Source organism: Tyto alba, unplaced genomic scaffold (genome assembly GCF_018691265.1).
Source record: "Tyto alba isolate M040663 unplaced genomic scaffold, T.alba_DEE_v4.0 Super-Scaffold_48, whole genome shotgun sequence".
Lineage (NCBI taxonomy): Eukaryota > Metazoa > Chordata > Aves > Strigiformes > Tytonidae > Tyto > Tyto alba.
In genome coordinates, this window is record NW_024881324.1 from 4,945,862 (window position 1) to 4,968,713 (window position 22,852).

Below are 22,852 nucleotides of genomic sequence, written 5' to 3' on the forward strand. Positions count from 1 at the left end.
ACGGCTGACCTTAAATACACTTCTGAAAATTATTTTTTTACCCCTTACACAGGCAGAACCTGCCAGAAGGTTAAAAAGCATTATTTTTGTGGTAATGATATGACCAAGTTAGGGTCAAGTCACACACATCCTGAAACTCACCTGTGTAGTTAGTGGTGAAAGCTGTACTGGAGAAAGCAGAGCAGGGAGAGGCCTGGCCCAATTCAATATATCCATCACATTTCCACCTAGGCCTTTTTGCTCCTGATCAAAGAAGTCTGAACTGCTGTGTGCCCCATCAGTTTGCATTATCTCATCTACAGTTTTATCCTCACCACCATGCAGACATTCTTCAGTAGTCCTGTTCTCAACGCAGTCACCTCCAAAAGGCTCAGTGCTTGCTCGAAGTTGCATGGCTGTTAAAGAATTTCCCTTTCCAGCACTTTCCAGTGAACACCAAGGTAGCGTTTTGCCATCACACTTCCTCATCTTTTCGTGGACTTGTACAGTTTCTAAGACAAAAATACTGTTAAGACTTCTTTCCCTTCCATTCTTTCTTTACAGAGACAATACATCATAGTAATAAGAATGCATTACTGTCTTTTCAAGTGACGTTCCCATAGACTAGCCATAGGCAGCACTTTCAGAAATATTTTCGTTATAGAGATCAGATGTTGCAATTCATAAACAATTATTTTTTTCATGAAAAAGGTGTGCAAAGAGCTCCCACCCAAACCACATTCTGACTTGGATCATTGAGACTATTCTTCCTAATTTTTCTTACCAGGAAGGGCCATACTGGGTAGGACTTAAGGTCCATACAGCTCAGTGATTTATTTCAGCTTCAGCCCGGTAACTGATGCTCAGGAAAAGCAGGACAAGCATGCAGTGACATTCCCCACTCAGGCTGCAGTTCTCAGACTAAAGCAACCTGCAGCATTAAGCCAGAAGCATGACTTGCAGGCCAGTTACAATTATACCCTGTCATATACACAGTAAGGGAGTTCTTGGCTATATTCCTAATTTTATGATTTAATACTCATATGCTTTTACAGTGTTTGTTCTTTAAATTTCAATACTGAGTCTAATATTACAAGATATTGTCTTTAATGATGTGTCTTAGTTAAAGCTGAACCCTTAAAAAGAAGTCTAAGTAGAGACAAAGAATTTAAATATTGATGAGAATTGTGCTAGATTCTTTTAACAGTGAAAAGATGGCCCAATTTTCTGAAATGAAAATTCTGTGTTTTTATAAAAAGAAAAGATGACCTCCAATAGAACAGTAGAAATCAAGAAACTCGAAACCCCGGTGTGCCACATGGAAATTGAACCTACTCTGTAGAATGTGCAATTTTTATACTACATTTGTATGTGTGATCTTGTTTATAATGCTCACAAACACTACTGTACACAGAATCAGCACTATTCAAGAGATTAAGCCTATTCTCTGTACATCCAAGTACCATACCACAGTATAAAGAACAGCATGTGCATGAAATGGTTTTGAACTGAGGATGTGTTAATTTAATTTGCACAACTTACATTCTGTTGGAAAAATAAAAAAGAACAGTGTGCTTCATTATTGCTGTCAGTGTTTATCCACGACTAGAACTTCCAGAGATATTCCTGAAGCAGCATCAATGGTGGTACCAGATTTGAAAATACTCATTTAATTTGATAGGTGAATTGGGAGATGACACCCAATAACCTTTAAGCACATTCTGATATATTGGCTCCACTAAAGGAGTTAGTAGGAAAACTGATCAAACACCCTCCCAGTCACTTCACATAACTGCTCCATATCAAAATGTCAATCGCTGCAACAGACAGTAGGAGGACAGAGAAACTGCTCAGCCTAAAGGCCCTTACCACCTTATTTTCCCCAAAGATAAGGAAGCTCTGATATCTCCTTCGGTCAATGAAGAATCTTGCAAATTTTAAGATCACACACTGTCTAATAAAGCTATTTACAAGCTACAGTCACATAGAGCTTCCAGGATGTTCTTCATCTTGTCATGAAAAACCCAGATTCCTTTTACAATTTGAGTCCCATTAGACCATCCAAAGGAAAAGGAGATCCTTCACAAGCAGGAACAAATAAAAGAAGGAAAATTCAGAAGGTGGTTCTCTCTAAGATACAATCACAGATTATATTTTAGATTCCTTTCACGTTCCTTTGTGCCAACGAATTCTAAGCTCAGGAACTTTCCCCACAGTGAAGCAGGCAGAAACACAGAGTTTCGTGTTTTGCCCCTAGAAGAACTTAAATTAGACAACTGAGAAGTTTACTTTGCACAGTGAACGACACCACAGTACTAAGTTATCAGGAACTTTATATCCTATCTGTACTCTCGAGATCAGTCATGCACCTATATGGAGCCCAAGAATACTGGTACACACCGTCCACTGAAAAATGGATCAAAGATGTATTTTCTGAATAACTAAGAAATTCTCCATCCTTCTCTCCTCATCCGTTTCCAGCCCAGTCCCCGACAACTTTCTTTGAATTTCTTTAGGAATAAGGTGCTTTTTTCATGGTAATCCCTTCACCTGTAGGAAGAGTTGTCACAGCAATTTTCAAAGGTTCAGGATATGGTAAACTTCTCTATAGGAAACAGCCAACTCTTTGGCACCTTGGCCTAAACTTCAGGTACAGGAAAAGCCCTACTGATATTGAGCCCTTCTCATCAGAAGGATCCTCTCAAAGAGCATATTGCACAGAAAAAAATTAATTTATCCAGGGAATCACACTCCTTTTCATTATGTCACTTACCAAAATGATTAAGTTTTGTCCTCAGATCTACAACCTGGCATCTGGTTCACATAGCTCCAAATGCTTACATTGCTCCCTTCTCCCGCTTCTGAGAGAAGGTCGAGATTACTCATCTGAAAACACCATCAAAATCTACCACACCCTACTGTGAAATACTTCCCTGATGAAAAATGGACAAAGGAAAGCAGAGATTAAATAAACAATCCAATGCTAACAATCAGTTGCCTTGGTACTAAACAAATTGAATTTTACAACTCAAATCTGTGCTCGATTGTTCACATTGCAGGGCAATTCACCACTGCAAAACAATGTCCTCTTCTCTCCCTACCCTAAACAAAGCAACTTTCTGAAGCAAGTCTTGTTTTTTTCTCTCAAAAAGAAGAACCAGATTAAGATGCTGAATATCTTCTCGACTCAATCTAGCCATAGAACCTCTTCTGGTTTACAGCAAAATCTCATCACTATCAGGACAGTGACTGCAAATGCCTGGCAGTAGCAACTGCACACTTCTCAAGGACAAACTGCAACATTTCTCTAAGGAAAAATCCCTTCACAGAAAGTTTCTGATGCTGTGCTGACAACCACCGATTTTTTCAACCTGTTTCCAATTATGTGAATTTCAGGATGTTTCATACAGTAGCTACTCTTTTAGAGCTACAGACAGCATTCTGTTTTTCAAGACAGCAAATCTACTCATCCCATATGAAACAAATAACTAGGGTGAACAGTGCATTCCTGAAACAAAATGTGCAATGCTACACTATATAAAAAGATGTTATGTTGTGAGATTTTCGAATGGTCTTAAAAACAGAGAAGATGCCTGCTTCTTAAATCACTCACACCCTATGGACTTTAATCTCATGACCATAAAACATACTCAGGTCCTTAGGGATTCAGTATTATATTTGTATTTTACATGTAATGCCACTGCCTTGTAACTCCCTTTTATCTGGTATTACAGCAGACACTAAGGTACCTCCAGCGCTCCTTTCCATCTGTGCTCTTAACACCTACATGCAGCTTCTCCACTATCCTGGATCCTCAAATGAAAAGGAAGATCAGGTAAGATGGGTATAGCTAAGTAGCAGGCCAGATTTAGCTCAGAACCCTGTTACACATACTACTTGAAGAGGCTCAGCTTCTCCCAGACGTGGTCTTCCCATCTTCACTCATCTCCTCTCCCCATAAGCCTGCATACAAACAGTGCATGTTGGAAAATCCAAATTACCAAAACCTTCAGCACTGGGCTGCAAAATTCTTCAAATGCTTCTTCACATGCCCATTCACAATGTTGGTGAATTTATGCTCAAATTACATTGGAAACAGTTTTCCAAAATCTAAAAAACCAACAATGTCTTATTAACCTTAGATTATGGTGTAAGGTTATTGGTCTGATAGTCAACTGCAGGTCCAGTCAACTTTATTACTGGCAGGTTTGTAGCAATATTACCAAGACCAAGCAAAAATGATTTTAAATTAAGTTTGGCAAAACCTCATTGTTCTATGAGGCTTTCACAGTGGCACATTTCTTGGAAAAAGCATGAATGCAAAGCCTGATGGGTCTTCCAGTTTTCATACATGAACATTTTCTTCAAGAAAGCCATTCAGGATGGTATCAACCTTGGTGGAACACAGAAGTCACTGACTGTAATGCTGTCTTGGATATTTTACAGCACACTCTATTTTACAGTGTACTAAGGAATCAGCCAAAGAGGCATGTTCCTGAAAGAGTACATCCAGGCGGATGATGAGCTGACATTCTCTGGAAAAGATGCTCCAGCAATACTACCATCAAGTTGATTTGCTCTCTAAGATGAAAGCATTGTAATATGGGACAACAAATTAGGGCAAACTCATTAAGATCCTTTTTTTTTGCTAGAAGATTGCATCTGTAATCATAAGCATTTTGCTAATATAAATCCAAGGTAACGGCCACTTTCATGAGATGTAGAACAAGATGGCTGTCCTAGCTTAAGAGGGAGAAAAACAAACCCAAAGCAACAGAAAGGAAGATATATTTCTACGATACCTAGCCACTCCAACAAAGGCAAAAGAGGGACTAGAAGGGACTGTTAGGGACAGTTGCTTCCTCTTGTGGAGGTAATGCTGTTTTCTTGAGAAGATGTGAATAGGAAAGATGGGACAGGACTCCTGGAACCTAAAGCTTCCTTTGTGGTGGATGGGAAGGGGATGACACTAGAACCCAATACCCCTGAAATCACCCATATGTCAAACTCTTCAGTTTCTTGCTCTTGCCATTTGATTGACCCTTGGTCAAGAAATCGAATTCGGAGTCCCAGGGCAGAACTGTCCAGCTCAGTGTTGGAGCTGAAGCCACAGATTTGCTGCATTAAACTGGTAGGAGTGAGGTCAATAAACTGACTTATGAGCTGGTCCCAATATTTTGGCACCTCTTAAGTGGATTCCAGTGGAACACAATCTGAAACAAGATTAATTGGGATCTACACTGGTAGCAAATTTTCAGACTTAACAGGGTGGGCAGACAGGACTACAGTTCACCTTCAAAGCTCTCAATAAGGCAGGGTACTTATCCCAGACAGTATCTCTACAGTCTCAGTTACAGAAAACCAACATAGTAGAGGAAATAAAAGAAAAATTGAAGATTAATAAGCACACTCTGGAAAGACAACTACAGAAGTATTAATGCAGTTTCAAGGCACCTATTACGCTTAAGGGCAGAGGGAAAATGACACCAGTTATATGAAGTTACAGCAGTTCAAGTTTGCTGTGAATATGCATGTGGATAACTATTGAGATTGTTTTTTATTATTATACTAAATATCACATTACAAAATCAAAGCTATCACCAAATTAAATATTTTGTTTCTCTATATCACGAATATGAAAATGAATGCACCATTATCTATTATTATTCAGGTAGGTATGAATGAAGAAAATGGTGCTAACATCTTTAGTTTTACAATCCAACTATGTTACTATGTGTTTGTTTCAGACTAAAAAGAGCACTTGCATCTTGTAATGCACATTATATACTGCAGAGTTTATAACCATATAATAATGAAGGTACAAACATGAGAGGTGGGTTTTGACCATTTAAAAATAGTCAAAGCAGTTAACAGCAAAAGAATTTGATTTCTCTATTGCAACAGCAGATTACAACACCTCTTATTTAGAGGAGCATGCCAGTTTACTTGGCTGTTCAAATTTGCAATTATTTTCAAATAGTCTAGTCACACATGTACTTGGCTGGGCAATCTCCAACTAAAGTATTTAAGTCTATCAAAAAGGCGTTATGCAAACAGTACCAAACCTGATGATATCCCAGTAAGACTCTATGAATGTACCTGCATATTAATAAATTCACATTTACTGGAACCTACCTTCTGTAACAGTTAGACTTCTTTTTTTAGGCCATGCCTTATCCTGTACAGAAGCTGAAAAAATGTACCAATTTTTATTTTTGATCAGAAAAAGAGACAGCTTCAAGAAAATGTCAAGACTTTGAATGCTATCTCACCCAAGACAGGATCATTTTCCTGATTCTCTCTTCTTCCTGTTGCACTGTCAATGCACATCCAGAGTTCTTCTAACAAGAGCTTTATTTTTTCTGTTAAAATAAATATTTTTATAAATTCAGGAAAAACTCAGTTGCTCAAAGAGCTAAGAATTTATGTTTATTTTTACTCAGAACACAGACATGCCTACAACAAAATACCCACAACAAAAATTAAGACAAGGGACACAGGGGCATTTTAGCTTCAAAGAAAGAGAAATGCTAGATGCCGCTGAGGGGATGGATCCTGTATTGGCCACAGCCCCACAGCAGACTGAAGGAACAGTTGCAGTATGCTTTAGCTTTTCCTTTCTATAGTGAGGGTGGCAAAAAGTTGAAGCAGCCCCCAGAGCAAAATGTAAAAGCAGATTTGAACGTAGCATTAGTGAAATTAAACAGCTTTCTAAAACAACTCAGTTGACATGAACATAAATGGGGAAGGGAATCTTTTAGGAAGAAAGTATTCATATCACATTCTTTCTTTATGCTCACTCAGCAGTAACTTATCTTAGTCTTATCATGGATTAACAGCAAATTAAATGTATCTGAATTAATTATCAGGCCACAACATTAGTAAATATTGACTAAAGTCCTAATAGCACCACTGCTAGGTGATGCCAAAAAATCTAGTTCCAGAACCAGAAGGGCAGGTGGAAAAGGGAGAAACAGACCAAAAACTCAACAAAATATGTAAGCTTCTCACCCACTCATGCCAAAACTATCAGATCCAACAATCAGGTACTGAGACTATTGGTTTTGTGCCAATTCCATACGTCAAAGACCACAGCAAACTACTCTTATTTTATGAAGAGACATATTAAAAATAAAACTCAGCACATAAGAGGACAACCTGCCAAATTTTGCATGACAGCTATTAACTACACTAACAATTTCTCGTTAGTAATAAAGCCTGGCTGCTACTTTGAAGCTCAAATTAGAGCTCAGATTTTAATTTTCCCATTTTGCCATTAATTAAAAATTAAAGGATTAAATTGGGTACCAATTTAGTACAATCCAAAAGGCAGTAAAAATATGTCAAGACACAGAAGAACTGACAAGGTCTATCTTTTTCAGAAAAGTTTAAAATGGGCAAGAAACTTTATATACAAATATTGCAAAGCAAGACATAGAGCAGGGAAGTTCCTTTTCTGCGTGAAAACTGCATTCAGAATTTCTAAACAATTCAAAAGCAACAGTAGTATTTCAAAAGACTGCAAAAATGCAAAACCCTAAATTTGCTTAAAGTTTGGCCTCAGCACTCTAGAGGAAGTTTAGAAGGAGTTTGCTCAGTTACACAGTTAGGGGGAAAAAAAAGTCAATAGAATGAGAAAAAACTATACATCCTGAATTTCCACTTGATTTACAGAGCCTCACATAGACACTGTAGAAGACTACACTCCTATCTTGTGTCTTCTGCTTTGCATGCTTCCTTTACGATTTCAGTGAGCTTCCAAGACAATAGGATTGTATTCTTCTCAGTATTTCATTCTATTTTCTAACTGCACATCAACTGACTTAACACGTGCATGGCATAGACTAGTTAGTTTAAGCAATCAAGTATTTTCCTTACTGAAAAACTGAAAATAGTCATCTATTACATTAGTCTTTCATTGTATCAACCACATCTGTTCTTACAGGATTTCTGTCAGTATCCTCTGTTACCAAAAATGCAACTCCAGAAGAGTAGCAATGAATTCATAATGGTTGGTTCCACACAGAGAATGGTCTTGTAAAAAATCTTACCTTTGTCTATATCTGTTGTAAGATTTTCACTTGAAATCTGGGTCTCCACGTGCTTAACTATTAAAAAGAGGAGAGGGGGGAAATGTTCAGATGGAACAATAGCACAGATAAATTTGAAGTCAATCAAAGGTGAACACTTACCTTTTCTGCACTTCTCTTTAAGTTCACCATCAAGTTTTCCCTGTTAAAATTAAATAATATTAATTTTTCAGGACATACCTAGTTTGTAGAGTGTCTACACTTAATTAGCATGAAATCTAAATCAACATTTTGGAAATTTCTATTTTCCAACTTTTGGAAAATATCTATCTCCTACAGTGAATTGCTATGGTTAGTTACTCAATAGCCCCAACAAATGTAATTTTACTACTTCAGTATCTGAATTACTCGTAGCTTCCTTTTATTCACCCAGAAATGCTAAAAGTATCTTCATCCAAAAGACCAGGAAAGTCTTACTTGTGCCTTCTTTAGCTCCTTTTCAAGCCTCTTCTTTTCAGTTTTCAGTTGTCTGAAGTCCTGTGCGTGCTTTGTTGCAGCCTCTTCAAGAAAGAGAACCAAAATTCAAGTTAGAAACTACAATATTAAAGACAAATAATTTAAGTAGTTCTGGTCATCGGCTTGAAAATCAGATTACCAGAAAAAAAAAAAAAAAAAGACATGGTGAAATACAAATCTATTGAAGTTATATTTTGGTTTATTAAGATAACAAATCATGCATACGAGTATGTCATCTTCCACTGCATAATTACTGTTCTGAACTACTGAAATACATTTATTGCTTTTCTCAGATGCAAGAATGAAGATTGAGTCATATTGTAATGATGTTATACTGTAGAACAATACACACCAAATGAAGAAAGGGAATAAAGTTAAGGATGAGGTGCGATGTTTTTTTTTGTTTTATTTTCTCATTTAAAAGAGGGCTCTGGTTCAAAGATGAAAACACCATAGCCAGCTGCAGTAGAAAGATGCAGATAGCACTCAAGACTAATAAACAGGGAAGAGTACCTTATCCCTTAATGTCTAACAGACATCTGGGAAGAGTGCAGATGGGTGGGAATAAAGAGTACAGGGTAGGTAAGTGAGGATTGGGTATGAAGTTCACAGGGACATTCTCACATGAGAGAAATACTTGAGAGAACTGAGAGATCAGCTTGGTGACTTCTACATGGAAAGCAGGGAAAAGAAAGAAGGAACTTGCCAGCTGATCAGATCAAGTCACAGAAGAGAGCATATCAAAAGAAAGAGATTTAAAAAGGCAGCTCAGGTGGTAGGTCGACCCAAAAAAATCATGGAAAAATTTCAGATTGACAAAAGATACTGGCCTAAAACACGGGGTCTGCGATACTTAATGAACACAGAAAAGAACAAACCAGGCAAATTAGTCACTCAAATGGGATCTAATGCAAACTACTTCACAGTATTCTGTTCTAGCTCTGCCAGAATTTGAGTTTTTTGGGGCAAGACGGTATGAAAACCTTGCTGCCATGTAATGGAACTCCAAAATGCTCTTCAAAATAAAAAACCTGTACACGGACTTTACAGTAGGATTTGAGTGGTTTATAACACTAAGATATAAGTCACTCATTTGCTGTACTTTAAACTGTGTATGCACAGCTGGAAGTGTGCCATGAATGAAAATATTTGCCTTGCCACAGTGCAGCAAATTAAGTACCAGAATGCTTTACAGATATCCTCCCTTTACTAGCAAAGAAAAACACAGTACCACAAGGCAAGTGCTTTATCCCTACTTAAAAACAAAACAAGCAAACAAAGAACTAATTGCCAGAATATTTAAAAACCAGAAAACATGTGTCAAGATCAATACATATTTAAATATGTCTCTAAACATGACAGGAAGAATCCTGCCAAGATTATGAGAACACTGGAGCACATGCCCTATGAAAACAGACTCATTGAACTAGACTTAATTAGCTAGAGAGGAAAAAAAAAAATCCCAACAAATAAACCTTAGAAAGGATCTAAGAGCAGCTTTCCTGCACCTACAAGGAGGCATCAAAGAAGATGGGATGAGAGTGTTCAGTGGTGCATGGTGGGAGGACAAGAGACATCAGGCATAAGTTGAAACAAGAGTGAGTTTCCAACTGGCTCCAAGGAAAAGCTTTTTCACCATGAAGACAGTCATGCAGTGGATCGGGCTGCCTGGACAGACTCCATCCTTCAAGGTTTTCACGACCAGAACTCCCCTTCCAACTTCACGTATGCCATGTGCCTAAGATACTCAACAGAAAACATTTTGCAGGAGAGCTAATGTAACTCAGAGACTACAAACCACACATACTACTACCCTGCCCTACACCTCGGGGCCTCAGCATTAAAAAGTTGCAGTTACTTCTTTGGATAAAAGAAGGAAGGAAGAGATGGAGTAGGACAACAGCACAGTAACACAATGCAGAAAGTTACCTTCAAGTTTCTTCACTTTTGTTTCCAGTTTCTTTCTCCTGTTAAAAAGAAGGCATTAATACATCAATTTTGTATAGAATTATGTTGCAAGAGAAGCCAGAAAAAAAAAACATAAATCTAGTTATGTCAGAGAAAACACAGTTCCTAGACTGAGGATCTTTGAGATCAATGTGTTCCTGAGGTTGAAAACTGAAATCAGTGGCATGTTGCTGACATTCTCTGTATCTGTATCTGTTACAGAGGTAGAGTTTGTTCGTAAGAGTCAGTCCGCTAATCCAGGTACATAAATATACCTTCAGCTACAACTTGGAGTTACAAACACAACCCAAGAAAATTGGCTTCCGGTTTTTGCATTTCTATGATGCAATTCAGACAAGTTAGTTTTACTTCTTAAGAACAATTAAGCCTTGCTTACAATCAGGAAGACCTAAGCAATGAGATAATCAGGAATAGCCTTCAGGATCACTTATGTCCCACAGCTTTTTGTTCAAAATATCCAAGTGTTTACTAAAGCCAACACAAAACCAAAAAAGTTATGCATCTGGAACAATTTTTACCTCACCATTTCCAACCCTCCATACATATATGTAAAATATACCAAGAACTGGAAAATAAAATAAATTTTTTTAAAAAACAGTAAACGTTTCTATTATTTCCTTCTGTCAAATCCCAATATGCCAGAAACAGCTTTTATACTATTGTGATAAGAGATGACTCTGTCCTGGCAAACACAAGCTACCAATGCCCACTGATCACTTTCTTCTTTTTGAAGAACACAGTTTATCCATTCCCCATATTAAAACTTGTATAATGGATTGAGAGTTACAGTCTAACCCTCTCTGGATGCACAAGCTTTAATCATCACTTCACACATTAACTGGAATACATCTGAAAACCCACTCAGGAACAGGATGATTGACCATCCTTGTTATGTTCAGTAGTCAAAGCGTTTATACTACAAAGTAATAGCTCGATGCTCTTGGGCCTTCTCAGTCTGAACAGGTACATACTTAACTCTTTATACTCAGATGATGGCTTTTACAGTCAAGCCATAGGTGAGAATTTCAGAAAGAAATCCTCATAAAACATCTTTGCAGAAAAAAAAAAAAAAAAAGAAAAAAAAAAAAGGAGCTAAAGGGATTTTCCTTTAAAAAATAGGAGGTATTGGACTTCTGTTTCTCTGCAGATTGTCTTCTGACCAATGCACAGAAGTGCTGCATCTACAATGCACAGGGATTGGCAGCAAGGACAGGCAATATGGGAGGACTGCAGAGATGCTGTTTGACCCTGTAGGGAGAAAATTCGTGCAGCCAAAGCTCTATTAGAGTTCAGGCTGGCCAGTACGTTAAAGGAGAACAAAAAAAGGCTTTTTAAAAAAAAAAGAAAAAGGAGGATCAGAAATAACATTAGTCCATTACTTGATGAGGTCAGTCACCTGACAAACAGGGACACAGACAAAGCAGAGACACTTAATGCCTTCTTCACCTCTGTCTTTAATACCAATAATGGGACCTGGGACACCCAGAGCCCTGTGTTGGAAGAGCATGACTGCAGGGATGATAAATTCCCAGCCGACTCTGAACATGTTCAAGACTTACTGCTCCAACTGGATGCACAGAAGTCTATAGGACCTGATGGGATTCATTCCAGGGTAGTGAAAGTACCGGCTGATGTAATCACTGGACCTCTCTCCATTGTTTTTCAATGGGCTTGGGAGTCTGGAGAGGTCCCCTTCGACTGGAATCTGGCAAATATTGTCCCAGTTTTCAGGAAGGGTAAGAAGGAAGACCCTGGTAATTACAGGCCTGTCAGTCTCACTCAAATGTGAGGTAAAATTATGGAGGTTACTCTGGGAGCTATTGAAAGACTCTTGAGACAATGCAGTCATTGGTCATAGACAGCAAAGGTTCACAAGGGGAAAGTCCTGCTTAACCACCTTAATTTCTTTTTAGGACAAGGTCACCCATCTAGTTGACTATGGGAAGCCAGTAGACACAGGGTTTTTTGGATTTTAGCAAAGCTTTTCATATGGTCTCTCACAGTACCGCTCTGGACAAAATGTCCAGCACACAGGTAGACAAGTCCATAATATATTGGGTAATCAACTGGCTTAGGGGTAATGCTTGAAGAGTTATAGTGTTGCATCAGGCTGGCAGCAATTCACCAGTGGGGTTACCCAGGGCTCAATTTTAGGGCCGGTGCTCTTTAATGTTTTTATAAATGATCTGAATACAGGAGTCAAATGTGTACATTAAGTAAGTTTGCTGATGATACGAAGTTAGGAGGAGCTGTAGACTCCCTTGAGGGTAAAGAGGCCTCACAGAGAGATCTGGATAGACTAGAGCTGGACAATCACCAACTATACAAAAATTAATAAAAGCAAGTGCCAGATTCTCCATCTGGGACATGGTAATCCTGGTTACACGTACGAATTGGGGGATTAGAGGCTGGAGAACAGTCCTGTAGAAAGAGATCTGGGGGTTTGGGTTGATGGCAAGTTGAATACGAGTCAACAGTGTTACCTGGCAGCCAAAGGGGACAGCTGTGTGCTGGGGTGCACCAAGCACAGCATGGCTAGCTGGTCACGGGAGGTGATTGTCCCACTCTGCACTGCACCGGTGCGGCCCCACCATAAGTACTCTGTGCAGTTTTGGGCACCTCAGCATAAGGAGATCAAACTATTAGAGTGTGTCCACAGGAGAGCGATCAAGATGGTGAAAGGTCTCAAGGGCAAGACTTATGATGAGGAGCAGTTTGCTCAGCTTAGAGAAGGTTGAGGGGTGACCTCACCACAGTCTACAACTTCCTCAAGGCAAGGAGTGGACTGGGAGGTACTGATCTCCTCTCTGGTGACCAGTGACAGGACACGAGGAAACAGAATGAAGCTGCATCAGGGGAAGTTCAGGTTAGACATTAGGAAAAGGTTCTTGACTGAGAAGGTGGTTGGACCCTGGAACAGGCTCCCCAGGGACGTGGTCATGGCACCAACCCTGTCAGAGTACAAGGAGCATCTGGACAACACTCTGAGTCATATGGTTTAGTTTAAGGTAGTCCTGAGAGGAGCAGGAAGTTGGACTCAATGATCTTTATAGGTCCCTTTCAAGTCAAGATAGAAATTCTATGATTCAAACAACTAAAAATTTGAATAACCAGGCGGCCACTAAATGTCAACATTTATCATTGCAATGATACTTACAGATGAAACAGTTACTTTTTACAGGCATGGTAGTATGCTGACCATTTTCAACAACACATACAATTACATTACGAAAGAATATAGGTAGATGTTAAGTCCAGTAATTCACAAAAAACAAAGTTTGTAGACGATGCACTTGGACAGAACTCCTCTTACACTATGCAGCTCAAGCTCCCATCTGATCTTTAAGATGCATGCACAACTGCAGCTGACAAAGCCATGCTAACAGAAGTTGCATTCAGAAGCAGAATACATACAGTATTATCCATGCAAACTACAAAAATCATAATGTGGTTGTATCTGTAATACTCAAAAGTTGAAAAATAAAAATACAAACAACTGTGTCATTTATTTCATCCATAGAATATGATCTTTTAATTTAAGAAAAGTCTAGAATTTTGAGTACTTCTTTCAAAGCTTGTCTGTAGGAGTGATTTCATACCTAAAGCCTTCTTTACAGCGGACATGCGTATTTGTCTTAAGTTACTATGCTTGTTATAAGCTCAGAATTGGGGAATTGCCATCCTTGTAAATATTCAAAACCCAGCTAGACAAGGTCCTGAGCAAGCTAACTTTGACACTGGCTCTGAATGGCAGACTGGACCAAAGGACTTGAGAGAGAATTTTTGACCTAAGTTATTTTACAGTAAATGTAGATTAATTTTATGAACAATTTGCTAGAATTATGCTTCTGAAGAAACTCAGCTCTCAAATTACTGAACTTACTTGACCTACAGCTTAAAATGGCTTTGGTGCCAAAGGTATATAAAATAGCTACAGCATCACAGAATGTTTGAGGTTGGAAGGGACCTCTGGAAGTCATCTTGCACAACCCCCACGCTCAAGCAGGGCCACCTAGAGCTGGTTGCCCAGGACCATGTCTAGACAGCTGAATATCTCCAGGGATGGAGAGGCCACAGCCTCCTGGGGTGACCTGTGCCAGTGCTCAGTCACCCTCACGGTAAAAAAGTGCCTCCTGATGTTCAGAGGGAACCTCCTGTGTTTCAGTTGGGGCCCGTAGGCTCTTGTCCTGTCACTGGGCACCTCTGAGAAGAGCCTGGCTCCGTCCTCTTTGCACCCTCCCTTCAGGTATTTATAGAGCTTGATAATATCACCCCCGAGCCTTCTCTTCCCCAGGCTGAGCAGCCCCAGCTCTCTCAGCCTCTCCTCGAGGGAGAGATGCTCCAGTCCCTTAGTCACCTTTGTGGCCCTTCGCTGGACTCTGCCCGGGATGTCCACATCTCTCCCGCACTGGGGAGCCCAGAACGGGACAGAGGACTCCAGGGGTGGCCTCACCAAGTGCTGAGTGTGGAGGAGAAGGACCAGCTCCCTCAGCCCACCAGCAGCAGTGCAGACCAGGATCCCGGTAGCCTTCGTTGCCACGAGCGTGCATCAGTGGCTCGTGTCCAGCAGGACTCCCAAGACCTTTTCTGCCAAGCTGCTTTGCGGCCGAGCGACCCCCAGCATACCCTGCTGGGTGGGGTGGCTCCCCCCCAGGCGTGGGACTTTGCACTTCTCCTTGCTGAACTTCCCAAGGGTTCTGTCAGCCCGTTTCTCCAGGCTGTCAAGCTCGCGCTGGGTGGCAGCGCGCCCCTCCGGCCCACCGGCCACTCCTCGCAGCTCTGTGTCACCCGCAAACCCGCTGAGGCTACGCTCTGCCCCCTCGTGCGGATCGCTGGTGGGGATGTTCAGCGGGACGGGACCCCTTGCTGCCTCCTGGGGTCACTGTCAGTGACGGCCTCCGGCTGGACTTTGCGCGCCCGTCCCCACCCTCAGGGCCCGGCCATTCAGCCAGTTTTCACTCCACCTCACAGCTCCTCCGGCCCCTGCAGCAACAGCCTGAGGGGCTACGAGGCTGTGACTGGAGACAGTGTCAGAAACCTTGCTGAAGGCCTGGCAGGCGCTAGCCACTGCTCCCCCACCGTCTACCAGGGGCATCAGGTCATCGCAGAAGGTTATCGGGTGGGTCGAGCATGACTTTCCTTTGCTGAAGCCATGCTGACTAGTCCTGAGGAGTTTCTTCTCCTCCATGTGCCTGGAAGTGGGTTCCTGGATGAGCTGCTGTTACTTTCCCAGGGACTGAGGGGAGGCTGACTGGCCTGTAGCTCCATGTCGTCCTCCTCCTTGACGACATGAGGCAGATAAGAGATGAGCGATATATCCATAATGACACAGTATATTGCCAGCATATTAGGGTGGTCAGTGCCCTCTCAAGACCCAGTCAGCAATAGGGTAGCTTCTCTCTGCTGATCTTAGATAGAATGATGTGCTAAATATTCCTTTAAGCTCAAAGGATACAGAGTACCTATGTGTGAAATAAGTGCAGTCTGGCACAAATGACAACAGCAAGTGACAAAAACGCTAGTCTGGTTGTACAATCTTTTGGGTGATAATGGCTTGCTGCTGTGCTTGTGAATACTGTATGTTTCACAAGCCGTGTAAAGATACTAGGCTATCTCATTTGAGAGCTGCTGCAGTCCCCTGATCACCTCTGTGGCCCTGGGTTGGACTCTCTCCAGCACGCTCACGTCTCTCTCATGCAGAGGAGCACAGAACTGGACACAGTACTCCAAGCGTGGCCTCACCAGTGTTGAGTAGAGGGGACTGTCCACCTCCCTCGACTTGCTGGTAACAAAATAGCTTAGGAACACCAAAGTTAAAAATGATAGCCAATTTATAAGGAAGGAAGTAAGGAGTCACCAGCGGAAATCCCATTGCAATGCATGCTGGAACAAGACTACAAAAAGCAGCAGAAGGGTCTTTGCTTTCCAGTTGCTTGGAATTCTATCATTGGTGTCGATACATGCAAAGTGATGCACATGGAGAAAAATAACCACAACTACAAACTCACAACACCCAGCCATATATTAGCTGTTCTCTTTTGAGAGTGTAAATTCCTTTGCATATAATACTGAGAAGTCACCACTCCCCGATAGAGGTGATTTAGGGGTTAGGAGAATAACAGGGTTAAAAAGCAATTAGACAAATTCATTAGAGAGTCCATTAAGAGCTGTAAGGCATTATCATGGCAAGGCATCCCAGGTAAGGAAACCTTTGAGTGACTGGTTACTGGAAGAACAAACTTTGGGAATTACCAAGGCACAGCTTCACAATACTCTACAATGGCAGCAAAAACAGCTTCTGCATTTTTGGTGCCAAATCCCTTCTGTCCATTTCCAAACATGGTGAACAGTTCAGGGCCTGCTGAGCTGTTTATTTAAAAACAATTATTTTAAGGACTGCTTTTAAGTGCAGATGATTTTGGCAATATCATTTATATACCAGCCTCAGGGATTTAATAGCACAATGAAAACTGATGGCAATAACAAAAAGCCAAGATTAAGAAGCACTTAAAACTGGAGAAACTTCAGCTTCTCCAATCCCATCCTGTTCTTAAAAACATTCGCTATAGAACCACCAAAAGCCACTTCAAGACAGGATAATAATTAAAGCTAATACTACCTTCCAGAGTGCTTGCTACAAAATTTAAGACCATTCTTCCATCAACTACCTGTTCTAAGAACCCACAAGCATAAAAACTTTAGCAAAACAGAAAGCATAACTAGGTAAGGTACAGGAACAAGTTCCGGAAGAGGTAAGAAAGGTTGTGAAAAAAAGAAGCATCACTCACACAGCATCATTGCTTACTATTTCTTCTTTAATTTTAACATATTCCAGTTGACTCTCCCGATAAATCTTGAGAGAACTCTGTGTAGAAGAAAATCACGGTTAAAATATGTCCTTACTGAGGTAAAAAAAAAAAAAAATAGATAGCAGATACAACCTATTCTAATGAACACAGTACACAGCTAAAAAAGTATATTCAATGAGAAAACAAACAAGTTGAAAAGTTAGGTTATTCTTCTTCAAAGGCAAAAGTTGCAACACACAAACAAACAAATAAATACATCTAAATCTATCTGTCATTTGAGTATGTGCCTATATGGATTGGAACTCAAAACTGAAGTCAAGAGCACAACTATTCTACACCATACAAATAATCCCACTTTTTCTGGAAAACTGCCATCAGGACATCAGCTACTAATGCTTGCTGAGGGAACAGGATTTAAAAAACAGTTCTAACATGGGAGAAAAGCTAGGTACAGTGACAAGACAAATGTTAACATCTTACCTTGTACCAGCATGAAAAAACTACAAGAAATAGGCTGGGATTTTTTTATGTAGAAACAATAGTTAACGTCTAGAAAATACATATGTTTAGGCAATTTGAATGGTCAAAAGCTTCTCTTCTGTAGACTAAACCTCAGCTAAGGGATGGTAGAGAAATTAGGAATAAACTTGAGTAGCTAACAATGCAAAAGCATATGCTCAAAAAGGTAACAGAAGCAAAATCCTATTCTGCACTGACCTTCTTTGTATCTTTTGGTAGTACAAGTTATAGAGAGTCCAGTAATCTAATAAGATCAGAACAGAAAACCAAAGGGATTTGAGTGTATCTCCTTCCTTCCTAAATAAGGAAATAAAGCCCAAATAATCTGATTTAAAAAAAAAAAAAAAAAAAAATCATAGGAACCACAAAGCCTGAACATTTTCCCTATCGGAAACTTGCTGCCATTTAATTAATTTCTCCTAAAACCAGAACTGCCTGTCCCAATGAGCTGGAAATAAGAACTGGGCTTATTAAAGCCTGCTTTATTAAGATGAGCATTAAATATGCACTTTTCCTGTTGAACGAAATGTATAAGTTATTTAAACCTTACAAGCACACCTTTTTCTCTTCCAACTCTGCTTTCAAGGAACCCAACTCTTCCTGGCACTTTTCCAGAGGCAGGATTTTCTGTATCATCTGCTCCACTTGGCAACGAAGAGCAGAGATCTCTCTGAAATGGTAAGTGCAATTAAAAAAAAAAAGTTGCCAAAAAACATAGGTGCTTTCAAACTCAATGTTCTAATTTTTCCGGCAAGTGTCTGACTATTTTGCTTTCCCCTATAGAAAAATGCTGTGAGAGATATCGAAAGGCTTTTAAGAGTCTAAGTACTCTCATTTTTTCATCCAACATTTTACAGTCAAAGAAATGTCAAGATCCGATTTAAAAACACTAAACTGAGCCTAAAGCTAGATGCAAGCAGATGGCTTGTGCCACACAGGAATACTGCTCAGCTGCCTACACTGAAGTGCCAGGAATAAGCGTCTCTACATATGCAACACTGTGAAATAAGAGCAGAGTCCAACTGTGGGATTTTTCAGCAGGCAGGATGGAGCCTGGAAAGATTATACGCTGCCTCTTCCTCTACAATCAAGTACAGTAAGCCAGGGCACACGGACATAACTTTAAGACAAAATTCTTCATACAATTACGGTCGCCCCAAAGACGCTTACATTTAACCACCACCAAAAGACGACCACCGTATCTCCACTTGGTCACTATAGACTCTTATGTAACACAGGGCCAGGAAAGAATTTCACACAGGTACTGTAGAAGGAGGGCAGACTTTTCTCCTCATCAAAGGTGCCTTTGCTAATTATGGCCCAGGAAGCATGGTAAAAAAGGACCATATTAAAAGCTCATGTAGACCCAACGCTGCTACTGTTACGCCAGACTCCTAAAACTGTCCAAGACACAAAGAACATAATATCTTTAGTAAACAGCTTAAATCAAACTTACCGTTCAGCAAATTGAAGCTGTAATCTCTTGTTAAGGTAGAAATTAAGAGAAGTTTATCAAACATCCTTAAGTATATCTCAATTCAATCACCACTTGCAAAGAAACATCCAATGAAGACTGCCACCCAAAAAACACAGCACTTGCAGAACTTAATTGAAACATTTCAATAAGTTTTACGTGAATAAGCAGAGCTTCTTCTGTTACATGAAAAAAGCTTGAGTCATTCTCAGCAGTGCAGATTTCAAATAGTCCATATTAAGCCATATATTAGACACAGCCAGATCTAAAGTGGATTGTTTTGATACCCAGGCTGTTTTTTACTACAGGCATCATCTTCTTAACTTAAAGCTTAAATAAAAAGCCTCAAGACCTCTTATAAGAAAAGTTGATATATTAATTCTGTAAGAACACTAATAGAAAAGTGAAGGATATCAGTGCATTTCTGTTGATACTCTGTGAGCAAACGACTGCAAGAAAAAAAAAATAAAATTATTAATTTTCTCATCTGATTTTGACAATCATGTCATGTCTTCTTAGGATACCTTTCCTTTTGTTGTATTGATAAATAGGGAAAGTGAAAGACTGGTTTGCATTGTCTGGTAGGAGTCAGTGTAACTCTTGTTTCATTAAGCCATTCAAACCTCAAATCAGGCCGTTTTAAAATAAAAAAACCCCACCAATTAGCAATTACATGAATTTGTAGCCATTAACTATTTGCAGCTTTAAAAAAAAAAAAAGGCAAACCTTTACTTGGGTAAAGAATGTAACATAAATATAAATAAAAAAATTTACATATTAACACAAAAGTCATATTCTAGTTCCCAAACTTAAAAGGATGTTCTCCTAGGAGAGAACACATTAATGTTAGAAAAATAGTTCAAAAGACCCTAAAAGGCTTCATTCTTCACACTATCTTCCCAGCAGCTGTAAGAGGGTACCACTTACTCTGACCCAAGGTGTACAGTGGGCCATTGAACAGCACAAAGGAAAGCTATTCTCTCCTTTCCTCAAATGTTACAGTTTGTAAGAATGGGGAGAAGAAAGGACAAGAAAAAGAAATACCATGGCAGTTACTCCAATACAGAGAGGGCTGCATCACCTTCTCTTGCAACAGTTACGAGTAATCAAGTAAGGCAAAAAAGAAAGGGTCTGAGCTGCGAGTAGTTAAAGGAGAGGTAATTCCCAGAAGAAATATATGCACTGGCAGAGAGAAGAGGGACACAAAGTCTGGAAGTAGGAAAATTAATCTAGGGACACAGAGTAAAGGAGCTTTGACAAAAAGGGTCCCAGTTAAGACAGAGAGAGCGCTCTTAAATACTTTTTGGAAACCGGACTGCAGGAGTGGAATTTAGATTTGCTAAAGCCAGATTGACTTGTAGCTGGAAAAGTGTACATGAGAAATAAACCATTACAATTAGGAGACATAGCCAGGTTATTGGGCCATAGCATAATATATCCTGATACATTATTCCATCCAATGATATGCTGATGGTTATTGAGAAGAAGCGGAAGCAATTACAGAAGAGAAAGCAAACTATGAGAAGCATTTTAGAACCTTACTGTTCTGACCAATGTCCAGCCTCGCTTTTCATATTCTCATATTTAATCCCAACAGCATTTTACACCTTAATGCTTGGACTAAATTCTGTTGAAAAGGTTCGTAGACACCTGTGCTCAACTTTTAGTTCTCATGCTATATTCTTCACAACAGATAAAATTAAATAAAACTTTTCAAAAAGCTGCTTCTGCTAATATTTGTAATAATATATAAACTTATATAGCAAAAGAAAATAGCCCTGTTTTACTACCATTAAACACAGATGTTTTAGGGCATAAATTAAAGAAGTCTTACAGTCTAGGTTTAGGACCCGTTTGTGAAGAAGTTACTTTCATTTTGAGGAGGATTTAGCTTTATACATTAACAAGTATCTACATTCCACAAAACGTATTTGCTGTATTGCTTTGAGAACTTGAACGATAAAAATTAAACAAACCCACCCCCCCCAAACCAAAAAACAAAACACTTGTGCAACTGTACTTACTCTCCATCAATCATTTTTTGCTTCAGTGCAAGTAATGCGGCTACATATTCATTTATATTCTGTAAGGAAGAATCTCGAGTTGGTAAAGAAGTTTCACCCCCAAAATCAGTACCATACACTGTAAATAACCCCTAAACTGATGGCTAATGTTCCACACAATACAACAACCTGCCTTCTTTTTTCCAGTTCTCTTAGTGAGCAAGTTACTAAATTCACCAAAAATATATCCCTACAAATACATGTAGAGAATGCAGGCTGCACAAGAAAGTATCCACGCTCAGGTGAGGCTTTACAACAAAAGGCCTTCAAACTTTGTCTTTGCAGTAGACTGTATACCAAAATCCTCATAACTTTTCCTCTCAAAATCAAATTAAGCTTTGGCAGAATGTTAACGGAATGTGAACTCGTCTGAGTTTACAGCTCTCCCACCTTCTCCATCCATGTTCACCGCGAGTGCGCCCGAAGACCTCTGACCTCTCAGCAGGGCCTTCCCCTCACTTAAACGGGAAACAACCGCCGCCCCGAGCCCCATCCTGCAGCGCTACACGCCCGCTGAAGAGCGCCGAGGAAGGGAGGTGAACGATGACACCGCTCCCGCCGCCCCGCAGCAAACCCGAAAGGGCACGCCCGGGATTCCGCGAGCAGCTCCCGCCAGGCACGCCACAGCTGCGGCGGCTCTCCCCGGCGCTCCCCACCCGCCAGCCGCACGGCCGCGTCCTGGAAGCGAACACCCCTCCCCGGGCGCCGCGGCGCCGCCGGTACCTGCTGGAGGAGCCCGCAGTTGGCGCAGGCGGCGGTCCCGGCCGGCGGCGGCGGCGTCTCTCCGGGCATCATCGTGACGGCCGCGCCCCGTCGCCGGCCCCGCCGACAGTCCCGACGGCGGCGCGGCGAGGGCCCCAGCGCTCGCCTCGCGCCTCCCGCGGGGGTGACCCCACCGCTGCCTGACTAGTGGCAGAGGGAAAGACGGCGGAGAGGCCAGGCGTTGAAAACACCCGGCGAACAGCGCCTCGGGCCAGTTAAAGGAATGACTTCTCCGGCACCTCCCACGCCCTTCAAAGAGAAATTATTATTATTATTACTATTTTATAAACGGGCACTTCTGAGGAGCGCCGCTGCGGTCCTGGCGCGGGCTAGGGTAGCTTGCCTCGGCTGGCGACAGGAGGCGGGCGGGGCGGGCGGGGGGCGTGGCCTGCGCCCTCGGCTGCCGGCGCTGCGGGCCGAGCCGAGCCGAGCCGAGCCGAGCCGAGCCGAGCCTGCTGCTGAGATCGAGCTTTTCGTTTCATCCAAGCACTCGTAAAGAGATTTTTTTTATAGGGCAAAATTTAGCATCACGTATCATCGTGGCTGCCAGCATCTGCCACTTAAACAACATCTTTATAAAGAGAGGAAGTCGCTGCCTTGCAGGCCATGCTTTCAATCGCTCGGAGAAACAGGGGTGAAGGCGATAACTGCTGACTGCGATGTTCCACGCCGCGTTACTGCTGAGGCACGGTCCCATCGTGTTATTTCCACACCACTCATTCAGTATCTAGC

The 22,852-nt window shown here is 41.0% G+C and overlaps 1 protein-coding gene across 5 annotated transcripts in view; it reads right to left on the reverse strand.

The window, feature by feature from the left end:
• The window catches only part of ICE1 (interactor of little elongation complex ELL subunit 1), a 37,906-nt gene extending 15,691 nt beyond the window's left edge, over window positions 1-22,215 (reverse strand). For 2 of the 5 annotated variants that reach the window (XM_042806712.1, XM_042806715.1), the window contains exons 1-14: window positions 22,082-22,215; window positions 21,320-21,378; window positions 19,710-19,744; window positions 19,278-19,296; window positions 18,380-18,491; window positions 17,282-17,358; window positions 16,746-16,859; window positions 10,455-10,492; window positions 8,487-8,569; window positions 8,172-8,211; window positions 8,031-8,087; window positions 6,252-6,341; window positions 6,115-6,168; window positions 142-491 (exon numbers count right to left, since the gene is read on the reverse strand). In XM_042806712.1, the coding sequence (XP_042662646.1) occupies window positions 142-491; window positions 6,115-6,168; window positions 6,252-6,341; window positions 8,031-8,087; window positions 8,172-8,211; window positions 8,487-8,569; window positions 10,455-10,492; window positions 16,746-16,859; window positions 17,282-17,358; window positions 18,380-18,491; window positions 19,278-19,296; window positions 19,710-19,744; window positions 21,320-21,378; window positions 22,082-22,153 (1,200 nt within the window). In that variant the 5' untranslated portion in view covers window positions 22,154-22,215. Of the gene's footprint in view, window positions 1-141; window positions 492-6,114; window positions 6,169-6,251; window positions 6,342-8,030; window positions 8,088-8,171; window positions 8,212-8,486; window positions 8,570-10,454; window positions 10,493-16,745; window positions 16,860-17,281; window positions 17,359-18,379; window positions 18,492-19,277; window positions 19,297-19,709; window positions 19,745-21,319; window positions 21,379-22,081 lie in introns of those variants that run through there. The other 3 variants (XM_042806714.1, XM_042806713.1, XM_042806716.1) reach the window with 3 other exon arrangements.
• Between the last annotated feature and the right edge of the window lie 637 nt (window positions 22,216-22,852).